General features: G+C 33.6%; 2 protein-coding genes and 1 pseudogene across 3 annotated transcripts; 2 read left to right on the plus strand and 1 right to left on the minus strand.

Moving 5' to 3' along the window:
* The first annotated feature begins 4,292 nt into the window (after positions 1-4,292).
* LOC114077160 lies at positions 4,293-7,735 on the plus strand (annotated as a pseudogene).
* LOC114077161 (uncharacterized mitochondrial protein AtMg00810-like) lies at positions 7,594-8,472 on the plus strand. Its single transcript, XM_027916845.1, has 2 exons — positions 7,594-8,226; positions 8,326-8,472. Exons 1-2 carry the CDS (start codon positions 7,594-7,596, stop codon positions 8,470-8,472), a joined length of 780 nt encoding a protein of 259 aa, XP_027772646.1.
* On the minus strand, positions 7,876-15,509 carry LOC107018470 (protein disulfide-isomerase-like). Of its 2 annotated transcripts, none has more exons than XM_015218963.2 (11): positions 15,364-15,509; positions 14,964-14,994; positions 14,589-14,876; positions 14,323-14,508; positions 14,101-14,226; positions 12,089-12,223; positions 11,875-11,994; positions 11,620-11,737; positions 11,400-11,512; positions 11,099-11,315; positions 7,876-8,219 (listed from the first exon to the last, which is right to left on the minus strand). In XM_015218963.2, exons 1-10 carry the CDS (start codon positions 15,507-15,509, stop codon positions 11,103-11,105), a joined length of 1,476 nt encoding a protein of 491 aa, XP_015074449.1. In that variant the 3' UTR covers positions 7,876-8,219; positions 11,099-11,102. The 2 variants fall into 2 exon arrangements, with proteins under 2 accessions (XP_015074449.1, XP_015074448.1); XM_015218962.2 differs by lacking the exon at positions 7,876-8,219 and adding an exon at positions 10,189-10,391.
* Between the last annotated feature and the right edge of the window lie 889 nt (positions 15,510-16,398).

Consider the following 16,398-nt stretch of genomic DNA (forward strand, 5'->3'; position numbering starts at 1 on the left):
AGTGTGGGGTTACGGAGTGCGTGACGGACCTTCGTAGGCATGACGGTCCGTCCTGCTGGTTCGTCATGAAGATCAGAGAAGTAGTCCCAGTACGCAATTCCAAGAGTTCAAGTGTTTTGGAACGGAGACCTTCGACGGACCGTTGTGCCTGTGACGATCCGTCATACCTGCCAACGAGGGTAATAAAGAGAGCAGCAGAAGAAATTGCACAAGTATGGGACGACGGAGTTCATGACGGTCCGTCGTAACCACGACGATCCGTCGCGAGGTCCGTCGATTCAGCCGCGTTTTGACAGATTTCCAGCAAATAGAGTCCTTATTTAATTAGGTTTTTATTTTTTATAAATAGTTCGAAAAACCTCGTTTTTGAGGTTAGACCCTTGATTATTTTTAGACTCTTTGTTAGACCCTGGATTATTTTTAGACTCTTTGTTAGACTCTTTGTTCTTCAATTAATTTCAGTAATTGATTGTTGGTGATTTTTGTTGATTAATCAAGTGAACTTTCGAATTTTACTCTTTCTCATTGAAGTAAGTGCATGAATTCTTATATTAAATATTTGAATATTGTGATTATGACTATGGGTAACTAAACTCCATAACTAGGGTTGTGGGAATTATAGGCGAATAATGAGGTAAAACCTAACTAAAATAACAATTCTAGAATAGTGTCTTGCATGTATTGACAATTCGTTCGCTTAGAAGTCTTTTAACTGATGGCCAACGTTGGAACTCGCCTTAATGCTACTTGCCGGACCAAGGAGGTAGATAATAGGAAAAGAATAATCAACATAGATTTAATGTATACTATCTAATAGGCTAGTATTGATTGGTACGATGTAATAACTTAGTCAAATATCGAATACGATGCTTAATATGAGGTAAATATAAGGGTTAGTATAGCAACACGTAGCCGGACCAAGGTGCGGAGTGAAATTTTCTAGATGCCGGACCAAGGATTTAGAAATACATAACTTATCACTTTGCATGCAAGATACTAGGAAAGAATTGTTATAGTTAGAATTACCAAGTTATGAACTTGTTGGGAACACGTAAACCCTAGTTACTTTTATTAATTGATTAAGCTCCAACATTTGAAGCTGTTAGTTGTCTCCTTCAATTTCGTTAGTTATTTTCATTTATTTAGAAATAGAAACCCCCCCTTTTTTTTTTATCATTTTTGCTTTCCAAGGAAGTAATTGACTGAATAATAGTAATAATAGATTGAAGTTAAGTCTAAACTATTTTCCTCGTGGGAACGATCCCAACCTCATTAGTTGGGTTATTTACTTGACACGACCGCTTTACTTCTTATTTGAGAAGTAAATTTGAGCGTATCAGTAATCTCATTAAAACGTGTAACTAATTCTTCAAATTTAAAATTTTACTATAAATCCTTGAGGTAATTTAAATTTTACTATTTAATACTCTATTAAATTAATTAGATGTTTGACTATTCACTCATCCACCATACAAATCATAATCAGACCAAGTAAGAGAATGAATATTGCAACTAATCATTGTTCTGAATGTGGAATCTAGTCTAGTTTGAATGGATAGGAAGATGAAAAATATAAATTTTAGTAATTAGTAATAAATAAGGTAATTACATTGGTATTAATAAGAAATTCTTACTCCTAGAATTCAGGCTTGAGAACGTTGTTAGGATAGAAAATTTACTTTGAAAAGAATGCACATCTTTGAGAAATGTGGAGCATTAATATAGGGCTGTAAAACTTCATATTTAATGTCATTAAAATGTATAGCAGAGTCTTCAAATTTAAAATTTTTACCATAAATCCTTGATATAATTTTAATTTTACTATTTAATACTTTATTAAATTAATTAGATGTTTGACTATTATCTCATCCTAAAACAAGTATTTGTCTTAGTTAATTTAAATTTTATTATTTATTATTAAATTAATTAAATTCATAATTTAGTGTAGGAGTAAAATAGCAATCTAACTTTTCACTTTTAAAGCTTTCCACTTATAATGATATATGATATGATACAAAAAAATTTCCACAAATCTCTCTTNTATAAATTCAAAATATTATCTCTTCTCAAACTTTCTATTTTTTGGAAAAATCCATCAACCTGTGGATTCTTCAATATTAATTTGGCTTTTTGTAGGCACAATAACATTCATTTTCTCTTCTGATCAATTCCTCTATTAGCTTGATTTCTTTTTTCAATTTATTACTCGTAGATGATGACATTTGCATTTACTTTGAAGAGAGTAAAGTTGATGAAAATTCAAACCCCAGTATGTTACTATGCGTTTAATGTATATATATAATATAATGTTGATTATTTTCTGATGAATATCGTTCTTTTATTTTTTACTCATGGTAATTTGTTATTTGGTCACATTTTCATTTTTACCGTTTGAGTTTAATGTGTTCAAATGAAGTCGAAGATCTCATTGTTAAAAAAAAAATTAAAACTCTCATATAAATAGGAAGTATTTGTACAATTTTCTTTTTTAAAAAATCTCTTCATTATTAAATTTAAAGTACTTGTATGTTTTTCTGAAACCAACTCATTTTGAATACAAGGTATTGAGATTAATTACCAAGTTAAATTTAAAGAGATTAATATTTTTGTGATCTTTGGGTGCACATTTGTGTTGAAGAAGAAGGAAGCTAACAATTAAAACATGTCAAAGGAACAGGTCCTACACAGCTGACTGATGTGTCTGCAGTTAATTTTGATGAAGAAGGAACCTGAGGATTGTAATATGTCGAAGGAACAGGTCTAACGAAGCTGACCAACGAGTTTACATCACTGTTGTGAATTATATTCGCACTAGGATTAGACTATCTATGTTAATTAGGATTATATTTCTTCTATAATTATATATAATCCTGATTATATATAATTATAGACAAAATATATATAATCCTGATTATATATAATTATATATGAAATATAATCCTAATTAACATAGGTAGTCTAATTATAGTGCGATTCTAATTCTACAGCAGTGATGTAAACTCGTCGGTCAGCTTCGTTGGACCTGTTCCTACGACATGTTTCAATCCTCAACTTCCTTCTTCATCAACACTAGCTGCAGACACGTCAATCAATTGCGTTGGACATGTTCCTTTCACATGTTCCAATCGTCAACTTCCTTTCTTCTTCAATACTTTGACATATGCATGCCTATTATCATTTGAAGTTGTTGGTTGCATTAAAAAAATTAGTCTCATTCATATTATATGGGAAACAAGTTTTTTGCATTACAAATATATATCTTATATGAATATGCTATTTGATTAATTTTTTTCCAACTTTTTAGGTTCTAATGCACACAAATTTCCATCCAAGAATATTACTTAAATTTTTGGAATTTTGTTGCTATTTCGTTCATAGTTAACAAACATTCATCCCTACTTTATCGCTAACTAGGATTAACGATGATTTTATTGTTTTAGCTCCAAAATTATCCATTATTAAATTCAATTCTTTTTTTTTAGTAGTGAGCTATTCAAATATGTTGATTGTATGTATAAACATATAATTATTTGAATAGTAAAACAACCATTTTAATGATATGAAGACGTGATAACTTTTTGACTCCATTCATTTGATCCCAAATTAAATATATAATTTAATAATAGTATTCAAATTACATAAACGGTGAATAAACAAGAAGTTATAAAATTTAATAATTAAATTACTAAAATACACATCAAAAGTGGTGAACTTTTATACCCTAAATAACTTGTTTTCTTAAATAATAACAAATGAAAATGTAAATAAAAAAATTGCATGTATATCTTTAATGTTGTCACTAAAGCTTGTTGAAGGAAGCTGATGGAACAGGTCGAAGGAACAGATTCAGTGAAGCTGTCTGACGAATCAGAGTTTGAGTTACACTAGGACTAACTGCTCAATCCTAATTCATGTACTAGTCTATACTTGGTACGACTTAAGCTGATGTGGTTGACTAGGATAAGGTGTGCATAATATATTTTTGTTGTATTAGGATTCCTAGTGTAGTTATAAGACTCTTCTCCTATATAAGAAGCATGTAACTCAATCATTCAATTATCAATTATCAATACAATCCTTGATTCATCACATGTTTGTGAGAATTCTACATGGTGTCAAAGCAATAAAGCTTTTTCGCTCTTTAACTATTAGATCTAACCAAAAACAACCAAATTATCAAACCATGATGACCCCTTCTACCAACACTCTTTCGACCTCTTCACTTCATCACCTAATTTCGTCCTGCTCTATTAGAACTTAAGTCGACGAACTATCTTCTATAGAGGACACAAATGACTCAGTTGATTCAAGTGATGAGATCAACCTATCTCATCACAGAACCACGTAAAGAGATCGGTTCCACTGGACAGACTACTGAGAAAACTGTAGCAGGCGAGAAGGGTGTAGAAGACAACAACATTGTTGATGACTGGGAGGAGAAAGAGTGTTACTAAGGAGTTGGATATCAGGAACCTTGACAGAAGAAGTCATGTACATGATCGTAGGCTGCTCAACTGCCAAGGAGATGTGGGAATGCTTGGAAGAAGCATATCATCAAGCAACAAAAGATAAGGAGTTCAGCTCAAGCAACAACTGCAAAGTGTGAAGCGAATAACCAAGCCAATTGATGAATACATTAAGGAATTCAAAAACATATGAAATGGCCTTGCAGCCATTCACAAGCTTGCAGATGAGGATAGCAAAGTGATTGATTTTGCTAGAGGTCTATGTGTTAAGTACAAGACCTTCATAACTGTCATGTTAGGTAAGACATCGTATCCTACTTTTAATCAATTTATTAATGCTTTTAAGGGTTTTGATATGAGGGAGGATAAAGAAGAAGTGCATCAACAAAATCATAACATGACATTTTCTGCCCAAAGAGGCAGGGAAGAGGAGATTACTCTCAAAGAAGAAGAAACAATAACTTTAATTCCAAAGGAAGAGGATTTAAGTCTTCTAGACAGGGAACATGTTCTTAAAACAGCAGAAACATACCTGGTCCTCAGATTAGCCCTTCAAGTGGAAGTCATGAGAGGAATAATTTTAATGTGTGTCAAATTTGTGATAGGAATAACTATTACTGCTCTCAAGTGTTTTTACAGGTGGGATTACTCTTACCAAGTCGCATATGAGCTACCACAAGCATTGGCTGCTACTAATCTTCAAAACACTGATGACACCTTGTATGTGGACTCAGGAGCAAGTAGTCATATGACACATAACTCAGGTATCCTAACTGATATTAAACACTATAATGGACCAGATAAAATTATTATTGGGAATGGATCAAAGTTAGACATACCACATATTGAGAACACATCCAGGGTCTATAATTAAAAGAAGTTCTTGTAGTCCCTAAGATTAATATGAATTTACTCTCAGTTAGTAAGCTTGCAAAGGATGATTGTTGCACTCTTGAATTTAATGAAACTAACTTTGTTGTAAAGTACAAGAAGAAAAGGACAATACTGGCCAAGGGAACTAAAAGGAATGAACTCTATGCGTTGGAAGATAACAATATCTATGCTTTAACTGCTCCACACGATTGAAACACGTCAGACAACACGTGACATACTAGATTAGGACATCCTAGTTGAATCTTTAAAGTTTTTGAATAGTAATAGTTGCATCAATATTAGTAGTTGGAATAAAATTCCTACTGTTTGTTCTAGTTGTCAGTTGGGAAAGAGTTGTAAACTTCCTTTTGGTTTGAGAAATAAAATTTAGAAAGAACCTTTATTGAAAATCCATTGTGACTTATAGGGACCTGCTCCTGTCGAATCTTCCCAACATATGAAATATTATATCTTTTTTGTTGATGATCACACAAGATATACATGGATTTATCCACTGAAAAAGAAGTCTGAATTCTTTGAGACCTTTCTAAAATTTCAGAAAAAGGTGGAAAAACAATTTTCTAAAGAGATTAAAATTTTTCAGTGTGATGTAGGTGGTGAGTTTTATCCAAACAAACTTCATTAAACATTTGGAAGATCATGACATTGTGAGATATATTTCATGTCCTAACACACCTTAACAAAATGGAATTGCTGAGAGAAAAACATAGGCATATTGTAGAGATTGGCTTAACTCTACTACTTCATGCTAATCTACCTTTGTTTTTATGGGTTGAAGCTTTCCTCGTTGCATTATTTCTCATCAATAGATTGCCTCCTTCATTGGTTCTAAAAATGGTGACTCCATTTGTTAAGTTGTATCGGTAATAACCTGATTACAACAGTCTAAAAGTATTCAGGTGTAGATATTTTCCATATATCAAGGGTCACAATAAATTCAGTCCAAAGACCTATCCTTGCGTATTCATTGGGTACAACAACTTACACAAAGGATATAGATGTTATCATCCCTCTACAAGGAGGGTTTACATATCCAGACATGTTGAGTTTGATGAAAACACATTACCTTATGTGTCTCTAAAGCAATCTCAAACTAACATTGATGTCTCATCTCACCTTGCTACTTTTGTTGAATCTTTCTCTAAACTGCAGACACATGATAATTATGATTCAGGGGAAGTACATGTTGCTATCCACACATTACTAGTGATAATGTTGCTACACCTCATGTACTCATTGATAATGAGAGTATTATTGACATCTCAGGCGCAGGATCAGATGTTGAGGAACAGGTTAAGGTTGATGATCCATAGAGTAGTATTGAAAGTCCAATTGCAATGAGGAACATGCTGCTCTTACAGGTCCAGTCTATGATCATCAATAAATAACCACTTTAGTTGATGTACCAGTTGTCCATCAACTTGATAATGCTACACTCCAGTCTACTACCTTCATTGATGTACCAGTTGAGGTACTTCCTGCACCACAAGGGCATCATATGATCACCAAGAACAAGGCGAAGGAGCAACACTTGTCACTTATTTCTCGGAGCAGCACAGAAATTGTGAGAGAACCAAATACTACTAAAGAAGCACTAAAATTACATCATTGGCTTGCAGCAATGCACGAAGAGATTGATGTTTTACATTCTAACAAGACATGGATTTTAGTGCCAAAATCTCCTTGTATGAACTTGGTTGGCTCAAAATGGGTGTTCAAGACAAAATAAAAAGTTGATGGAACAATAGATAGATACAAGGCCAAACTTGTGGCAAGGGAATTCTCGCAGCTTGAAGGGTTAGATTTTGAAGAAACATTCAGTCCTGTGGTTAAAGCAACAACTATTAGGGTGGTTCCATCCGTTGCTGTCAGCTCAAAGTGAGAAGTTAGACAACTCGGTGTCAAAAATGCCTTTCTCCGTGGCTTCTTACAAGAGGAGGTGTACATGAGTCAACCTCCTGGTTTTAGTGACCCCTAGTATCCTCAGCATGTATGTTTACTTAAAAAGGCGTTGTGTGGTCTTAAATAAGCACCAAGAGCCTGGTTTGATAGGTTTGACATGTATCTCTTACACCTTGGTTTCATTTGTAGTAAAGTCGACCCTTCCTTATTTATTTTGAAAACTCACAAAGGTAAAATATTTCTCTTCTTATATGTGGATGATATTATCGTCACAGGAAGTAATCCATCTCATGCCTCAGAGTTGGTTCTACAACGTGGGAAGGAGTTCGCCATGAAAGATCTTGGCAATTTACACTTCTTTCTTGGAGTTGAGGTTAAGAATTTTGATGGGGGCATCCATTTAAGCCAGAGTAAGTATGTTGTTGAGCTGCTAGACAAGAATGAAATGACTTTTGCAAAGGCTATATCTACTCCTTTGGCTCAAAAGCATGGTATACATGAAGTTGTGGGAATCCTGGTTGAAACATCCTTTTACAAAATGATAGTAGGGAGTCTTCAATACTTGACACTCACAAGACCAAATATTATTCATGTTGTGAATTTAGCAAGTCAATTTATGCAAAATCCAAACAGTGCACATCTTCAAGGGGTGAAAAGAATTCTCAAGTACATCAAAGACACTCTGCACTTTGGACTTAGACTTATTTCACAATCACCATGTAGGTTGTATGGATACTCTGATGCTGATTGGGGAGGTTGTACCACTACTAGAAGATCAACTACAGGCTATAGCATCTACCTAGGTGCAAACTGTATTTATTGGACCTCCAAGAAACAGTCCACAGTTGCTCGTTCAAGTGCTGAAGCTGAGTATAGAGCACTTGCCTCCACTGCATCAGAGATGACATTGATCATGTATTTACTTCATGATCTTGGGGTGTTTTTTCCGATCTGTACCTACATTGTATTGTGACAACATGAGTGCTTTGTACATGACATTTAATCCAGTTATGCATGCTAGAACTAAACATGTTGAAATGGATATCATTTTGTTCGTGAGAAGGTGGCTAAAGGACAACGTGTTACTCAATTTGTGAGGTCTAAGAATCAGCTAGCAGATATTCATACAAAAGCATTAACCATACAGGTTTTTGTTGAGTCTCGTCGCAAGCTAGGATTTACAGTTCCTCGACTCACTAGCTTGAGGTGAAGTGTTGAAGGAAGCTGATGGAACCAGTCGAAGGAACAGGTTCGGTGAAGCTGTCTGACGAGTTAGAGTTGGAGTTACACTAGGACTAAACTACTCAATCCTAATTTATGTACAAGTCTATACTTTATACGACTTAAGCTGATGTAGTTGACTAGGATAATGTGTACATAATATATTTGTGTGTACATAATATATTTGTGTTGTATAGCTAGTATAGGACACTTCCCCTATATAAGAAGTATATAACTCAATCATTCAATTATCAATACAATCCTTGATTCTTCACATATTTGTGAGAATCTACAAACCTATCTTATTTTGGTATTAAAATACAAATATATATATTGCGAATATATATTATTCCTTAGACATAAATCTTCAAAATAAACTTATTTAAAAAGTCAAATGATGCTTTATGAGCTACAAATAAATAATACTCCGTATCAACTTGTTTCATATACTCTTATTGAAATTCTTGAAAAACATACTTATAAAATAAAAATGAAAGAAGTACTTAATAGAGCAAATACATTCATTGAATCTTTTTCTCTACTCTTATAAAATACCATTTGATGTATTTAATATTTTTAAGAATTGTTCAATCATTTGTGTATCCAATTTAATTGCATCGTAGTAATATACTCTATTTGTATACACCATATATATGGAGGAGTACTGACAATTTGCAAAGATTATAGTCCAATTTTTGTGATTACAACTAACAAGGAAACATCACAATTGTTAAAATTCTTCTTTAGATATTGGTATGGTCAATTTTTTATTTATTTTTTTGGCAATTGATTTGATGTCACACAAAAATTTAATAAGCATTTTGAAATTCGAAACACCCTCACACAATACTTTTTTTTTAATGCAATTTAGAGAGTTTCGTTCAAAATGAGTACAGGCCAAAAGATTTTTAAATTTTATTTTTGTGTTCTTTGTTTTTATTTGGATATTTGAAGGACTTATCAAATGATATCTTGACACTTTTTTTAGAAAAATCTAATCAGCTATTTTCACCATATTGTTTCGTCATTAGCTTCACCAATGTTTTCAGTTAATCAAAATATTTAAGGAAAGATTTGCACTCATATTATTTCATTTAGGCCTAACTCATCATATCAACTAAAATTGGCACAAATTTTTACTTAGGCATCTTAACTATATTTTATTTATTTTAGACACCTCATGTCATGCCTCATTGTGTCAGTTTGACACTTTTGCTAATGACATGACATGAGGTGTCTAAAATAAATAAAACATAATTAAAGTGTCTAGGTGAAAATTTGTGCCAACATTATGTGGTTACAAATGGATTAGGCCTTTCATTTAAAATGACATGTATTTTTAGGAATTATTCCAAACTCATGGCTCTTTAAGTAATTCTCTTTTGGATATGTGTTGGGAATATATTAATTAAATTTTAGATAATGAAACTGAAATTTTATTTGATTCTCAAATGATTTATCTTGCCAGTGCAGGGGCATAAGTTGTTTAGGTGATTAATTAATTGAAGAGAAAAGTATAAATATATATCACATTGAGTTCCTCTCACCATGCACAATCTTTTCATCACCATATTCTGTTTTTGTCTTTCTTTTATTTCCTCCGCTCATTATATTTCTGTGTTTGTGAGTTGTATGCGGACGGAGTATACAATAAATAAACTAAACTCTTATTTATTTCAAAGCTTATCTATCTTTATTTAAAGAAAAATAAATTGTGTTATTCATCACATATTTTGTTACTTTTATAAAAATTATATCGAATAATATTGAATTCACCTGTAATGCATCTGCCCAGAAACTAATTTATTAATAAGCGGCGCAAGTGTGTGGCATAGAAGCAACTTATTGGTATGAAAGGTGAAAGAAAAGAAGAAAATATAACATGACCATCAGTTGGCAAAAGAAAACCTGCAGACCAAGAAGGGAAAGCAAGTAAACTCATTTTGTCTTGTTCCCTCTCTCCGTTTAAAAAAGAATAACTCTATTTTCTTTTTAGTCTGTTTAAAAAAGAATAATTCCTTTCCCTTTTTGGTAACACTTTAACTTTAATTTTCCACGTGACATTTTTAATATCACAAAATTAAAGGACATTTTGGCACATTTAACATAACTTTAATTTAAAACCACAAGATTAAAAAATCTTCTTTTTTTCTTAAACTCCGTTTCAAGTCAAACTAGGTTATCCTTTTTAAAACGGAGAGAGTATAACTAATTGAGATAAGATAGAAGTAACTCTTAGACTATGACCGAAATCTCATCGACATATCTTAATTAAATTAAAATTCTATTACCTCTGAATTTATTTATTTTTTATGTAATTTTGTACACCTTGTCTTACGTGACGAACTCCGTGACTCCATGCAATTGAGGCGCATAGGAGATATTTAGATGTCACGTAAGTAAAAAAGGTGCAAAATATACAAAAAAAAAGTGGGTTCAAGATTAATAGAACATTAGTGTAATCAATGTGTGTCTCGGAAATTTTGGTCATAGGGGATACTTGTACATTTTCCGTGTACCCTTTTTATTTATTTAATTGAATTGAAAGTAAAAGAAGCTCAATTTCAAGTTAGAAGTAAGAAATCAATATATTTTGGTTGATTAAAAGACATTACCTTCTTACAACTCATCCTTCACTTGATCTATTTGAGTTTGTGATATGCTAAAATCAAAGGCAGGGCTACCTCTGTTTGTCTGGATAAATTCAATAATGGCCACTTTTGTTCTATTACCCTCAAACCGTGACAAACTACCCGTTGAAGATCTCAAGTATAAAGTTGGGAATCCTTCAACATCAAATACGTCACGAGGTATATCATTTTCCGTTCCATCCTAAAGGAAATGATATGGTAGTAGGTAAGATTTAAGAAGTTGGAAAATCATAGACAAGACAGATATGAGTAGAGAGACTCGTACAATTTTAGCAATCACGACATGAGGATCTTTTTCAAATGAGATAGCTATTTCATCCAAGACGGGAGCAAACTCCTCACAATATCTACACCCAAGTCGATAGAACTCCAACAGTACTGCAACGAAAAACAACAACAAAATGTAATAGACAATAGGCTGCGCCTGAATCAACATCAATAATAACATCAACAAAATAGGTTGTTGATTTTTGAATGATACAAACCATCTTTTCCCGAATTGAACACCATATCGTCAAGAGTCTCTGCAACCACCACCTTCACAGTTTCATTGTTAAATTCTGGAATTGGCTGTGACTTCAAGTATGGCTTCAACTTTCCGTCCTGCATTCATACAAGAAAAGAGTGAAACAAATTGGAGACAGAAAAGGATATAGTAGCATACCTCACATTCCTAACCTAGAAAAGAGAAGATATGTGAAGTTTGATCGAGTACTGGAAAACATGTTCAGATTCATTACCTTACAATCCTTCAACCAAGATGCAAGGTTATCGGGTTGTACATGTCGCTGAACGTATTTTGTGCTACCCATGGTAAGTACGAAGATTAAAGGTGTCTGATCAGTGTCCAATCCAAAATACTGCAGTCGAGAACAACACATATTCAACCTCGCTTCTCCCCCATTGGGATAAGATGTAATATATGCAGTTTGATTCAAAGGAGGAGGAAATAACCTGAAGGGCCTTTTTACCACTCTCAGCATCTCCCAAGAGGAAGTTTGTTTCCTTTCCCTTGTAACTGAGTGCAAGATCATAATACTTGGACTTGAAAGCATCAAGATCAGTGCTGAAGTTCAGAAATAGAAATACCTACAAATTCCAAATATTTGTTGAAAATCTCAAAGAAAAGGCGACACAAATTGTTTAACAAAGTGCAGCATTTTTTAATAAGAAAGGCAGCAAAACCTTTTTGGAACAAAAGTCAGAAAGAAAACACAAGTCTTCAAATCAAACAGCAACAAGGATCAATGATTATTGTAAATTCACCCTTCCTTACTCCTAGAAATAGTTTGGTAGGCAACAACTGGACTCGGAAGCAGATCTGAGAAATCAAGGCTCCTTCAAAATAGTTTATTTGCATGGTTGGTGGCAAATACAGGCTTGGTTAACCCTGGAAAACTTATAATAAAAGGGAGATTCATATGATTTTCAGGTGTTATTTATGCCAAATTTGTAGCAGATCCCATCGCCCAAAATGACCTCAGACCATATGCTTATCATGCTAGATGGAAGTAGGAGAAGATGTCTTCACACACCTTTCCGTTTTGGGAACATGTGGCTTAAGGCGACAAATTTCAATGATAGAGTTAAGGATTGGTGGATAGGTTATAAAGTCTCTGGTACACCTTCTTTCCGACTTGCAAGGAATTGGGGTGGGGTGGGGGGACGCGATGAAGAGAGAGATTGTTGAGACATCAATGCAAGAGACTAGTAGGCCCCCGATATTGGGGCGAACCGTAGAAGAAACTTTATAGGGTCCTTGGACATGAATGGGTGGAGGGTTGAGGGTGAAGAGGTAGAAGTGGAAATTGAGGGATTTTACGAGCATTTGTACGCATTTGTACTAGGAGGAAGTGAGTTTGAGGTGAAAAGTGGTGGGATCGTCTTTAATTGTGAAGTGGAAAAGAAACAAATTTTGGATGCCACTTTGGTGGCAAATGAAGTTGGACTCTTGAAGGAAAAAATGAAACCTAAATTTTAGGTTTTACTATTTATTCTCCATTTATTCTCTGTAACAAAAAATACTCTAATTTATTAATATAAATATATCCCACCGCCGTGGAAGTTTACTCACGGGGTGTTACCACGAAATATTGGGTTTTTTCTTTCTCTCTCTAGATCTCTCATCTCTTTCTCTTGAAAGTTCTTGTGTTCTTCATTCATCAAGTGTGTGTGCGTGAATTCGATCCTAACATGCATTTCCACCATTGGGTTCCCTGTCTTTGTTAAGTGTAGCCCTTGTGGCTTTTTGAGAACTTGAGGGGCCTCAGGTAGAAGTACTTGCCATTCCCTATGCATTTTATCAGTATGATGATGGATAGGGCGGTCAGTGGAGGTTGCTTGAGGGAATTCTCAGCTTCCCTTGGGGAGCAAAGCAATTTAAGGGTCTCACACACTTAAAACAGGTTTTTCGTGTGATTCCAGATCGTGTCAGGGACTCAAGATTAATCTTAACAAGTGTGAGATTTTCTCTACGGCTGAAGTGCAAAATATTCAATGGCAAGGTGGGATCTCTCCCAACTACTTAATTAGGATTGCCTACGGTACCGTTGCATAGGGACCTTGCGGTGTGGAATCCTGTAATTGAAAGGGTTGAGAAGATATTTGCAGATCGGCAAAAGTGATACTTGTCGAAGGGTGGCAAGCAAATATCATGAAAAGCACTTTATCGAGCATTCCTACCTACTACCTGTCTTTGTTATAATAACCAGTGACAGTTACAATGAAACTGGAAACGCTTCAAAGAAGGTTTTTACTGGACTCTGCCGACAGTTGTAGAAAGATTTACAACAAAACCACCCTCCACAAGCTAGAACCGTAATCGTTTTACATAATCTTTGTAGAACCGTCTACATGACTTTGCATAATGATATACATGCAAAACTGTTACAAAAGAATTTCTTCTACACATTTTTTATTTTTAGATTAGCTTGTTCTGCAATACATAATTTTAAGAAGTTGTGTACCTTGTCTCCTGGACTATGCAAAAAGTGATTAACAAATTGTTGGTTTTCTGGATTATCATCAAGAATAGCCATGATTGGGACACTAGTTTCTTCAATGAAATTCTGCATTGCCTCAATTTGAAAATCCTGGGATAAAATGCACATATAAGTACAAAGCTAGAGTATTGAAAACCGAAGAGAGTTGTCTCAAATTGCTAGAATGACATACAACAATCAAAATACCTCGAAATCAGCATAAAGTTCATCATATGGCTTCAATAGACGGATAGTTGGCTTATCAACCAGCCCACCACGAGGAAGGAGTTTGGCATCAAGTGTGTGAACAAAATCGTAATCTACTCGTAAATCTTCAGCTAAAGTAGTAAAATTGATGATCTTCTCTAAAGAGAGTTGTGGAAATATACCAGCCTAAAGAAAATAGAGTAATGTGGCAAATGAATAAAGAGAGTCGAAAACTTACATTAGAAAGTAGTAATATATATACTTACAACAACAATCTTTTTCTCATCAATAAAGGTTGCAGCATCTTTCTCGGTTTTGATTTCAAGAGATGCAGGGCCCCCATGTTTTTTCAAATAAGCAATTATACCTTCCGTCTCACGAGTACCTTTGTAATCATGAACCGTCTTCCCACCATGACGGAAGATCTTAATGCTTGGAACACCATTAATGGTGTAATTTCTTGCAAGCTCAGCATTTTCTAGAATTGTTGTATCCATTTTAGCAAGAATAACTGGAGGATCATGATTACTCAATACCGAAGCTGCTTCTTCGTACTGCCATCATATATATTAAAAAACAATTACATAGTAAATATTGATATAGCCAAAAACAAAAAAAGGTCATAACAATTGGATTAGTACCTTTGGCTCAAGTTGCTGGCAGTATCCACACCTATTCAAAGTTTGAATTAAATTACATTCAATATTTAAGGAAAAAAAAACTCAAGTATTCAAAAACTATAGTAAATTACAATTCTTTTGATATATATCATAAAATATTATTCAAAATCCTTATTAGTTTGACCTTAAAAATGGAAAATTCATAACAAACTAAAAGTAGACAAGGAGTATGTAAAAATCCAAAATAGGAGTGTTTGTGGCACCTATTGGGCTTCAGATCTGAAGGTACGGATCAAGACTGGTGTAAAGATTAAAAGGAAAAGCACATTTAATTACTATTAACTGAATTAAGAATCTAAAGTATAAAGAAAAAGTGAAGAGTTGTTAGTTATAGTAGATTTGGGGAAAAGTAATAAATTACCATGGGGCATAGAACTGAACAACGATCATCTTGTGCTGGGAAATAATTTGAGAGTAATTAGTATGGTCCAAAGTCCATACAACCTCATTTTCTGCTGCAAAAGCAGTAACAGCAAGAAGAGCTGCTAAAACAAGAAATTTCATCATCAACCTCAAATCTCAATTATTGTCTTCTACTTCTAGTCCAGTATATATATATATATATATATATATATGTTACTTCAGTACATAGTGAGACGAGAACAAAGGACCCACATCAGTATAGATGCTCATGTGTAAGAGGATTATTGGCTATAACATGTGTCTCAATAACTCACATAGAAAAACACAACACCATATTTCTTTTTTCTTTCTAAACTAATACCATGAACTATTATTTTATAGCCATGTGGGATTAAATGGTAGGAGATGATGTTTAGAAATTTTTGATTGGACAACAATTTGAATTTTCAAATTCATATTTTTGCTAATAAACAAAAATTTCATAAGTTTCGAAAATGTACTTATTTTCTCTATTTTTTGGTACAATTAATAGGTTGGTTATTAGGTTGTTTCCTTTGGTTTTATGCAATTTTTTTTAGTTTGAAGCTTTTGAAGTTTAAATGGTTGACTTCAATTAATATTGTAAGGCAAAAGACCTTGAAATGCGTTTTTGATGGTTCTGACCTTTCCTTCGGATCTCCAGGATTCTATAGACCGTTGAGCTACCTTGTGTCCAAAATATTAAAGGTAATGTGTAAGTGTACTCCAAATTGTGGCCAAATTTTGTGGTTATTTTATATGTATAATATAATATAATATTACATTAAAATTATCTTTATGTTAAAAAAAAGTACTATACTACTTATATTTGATTCGTCAACTACACATCTTCCCAAGTAAAAAAAATATCAAAAATTCCCCGCACTTATTATTCTAAGCTAGCGTTTGGCCATAAATTTTCAAATATTTTTGGCAAATATTATTTGAGTGAAAATTTGGGTGAAATTTCACCATGTGTTTGGCCATAGGATTTGGGAAATATATTAGCCTTTTT

Source organism: Solanum pennellii, chromosome 5, assembly GCF_001406875.1.
Source record: "Solanum pennellii chromosome 5, SPENNV200".
NCBI classification, from domain to species: domain Eukaryota; kingdom Viridiplantae; phylum Streptophyta; class Magnoliopsida; order Solanales; family Solanaceae; genus Solanum; species Solanum pennellii.

Bases quoted from the DNA above. Each gene is read 5' to 3' on its own strand.
- LOC114077161 (XM_027916845.1), top strand. From the start codon at position 7,594: ATGAAAGATCTTGGCAATTTACACTTCTTTCTTGGAGTTGAGGTTAAG. The intron at 8,227-8,325 runs GTATTGTGACAA...GTTCGTGAGAAG, and splicing joins TTCCGATCTGTACCTACATT to GTGGCTAAAGGACAACGTGT.
- LOC107018470 (XM_015218963.2), bottom strand. From the start codon at position 15,509: ATGATGAAATTTCTTGTTTTAGCAGCTCTTCTTGCTGTTACTGCTTTT. The intron at 14,509-14,588 runs GTAAGTATATAT...TATTTTCTTTAG, and splicing joins ATGAGAAAAAGATTGTTGTT to GCTGGTATATTTCCACAACT. The intron at 11,316-11,399 runs GTACGAGTCTCT...CATTTCCTTTAG, and splicing joins ATGTCGTGATTGCTAAAATT to GATGGAACGGAAAATGATAT.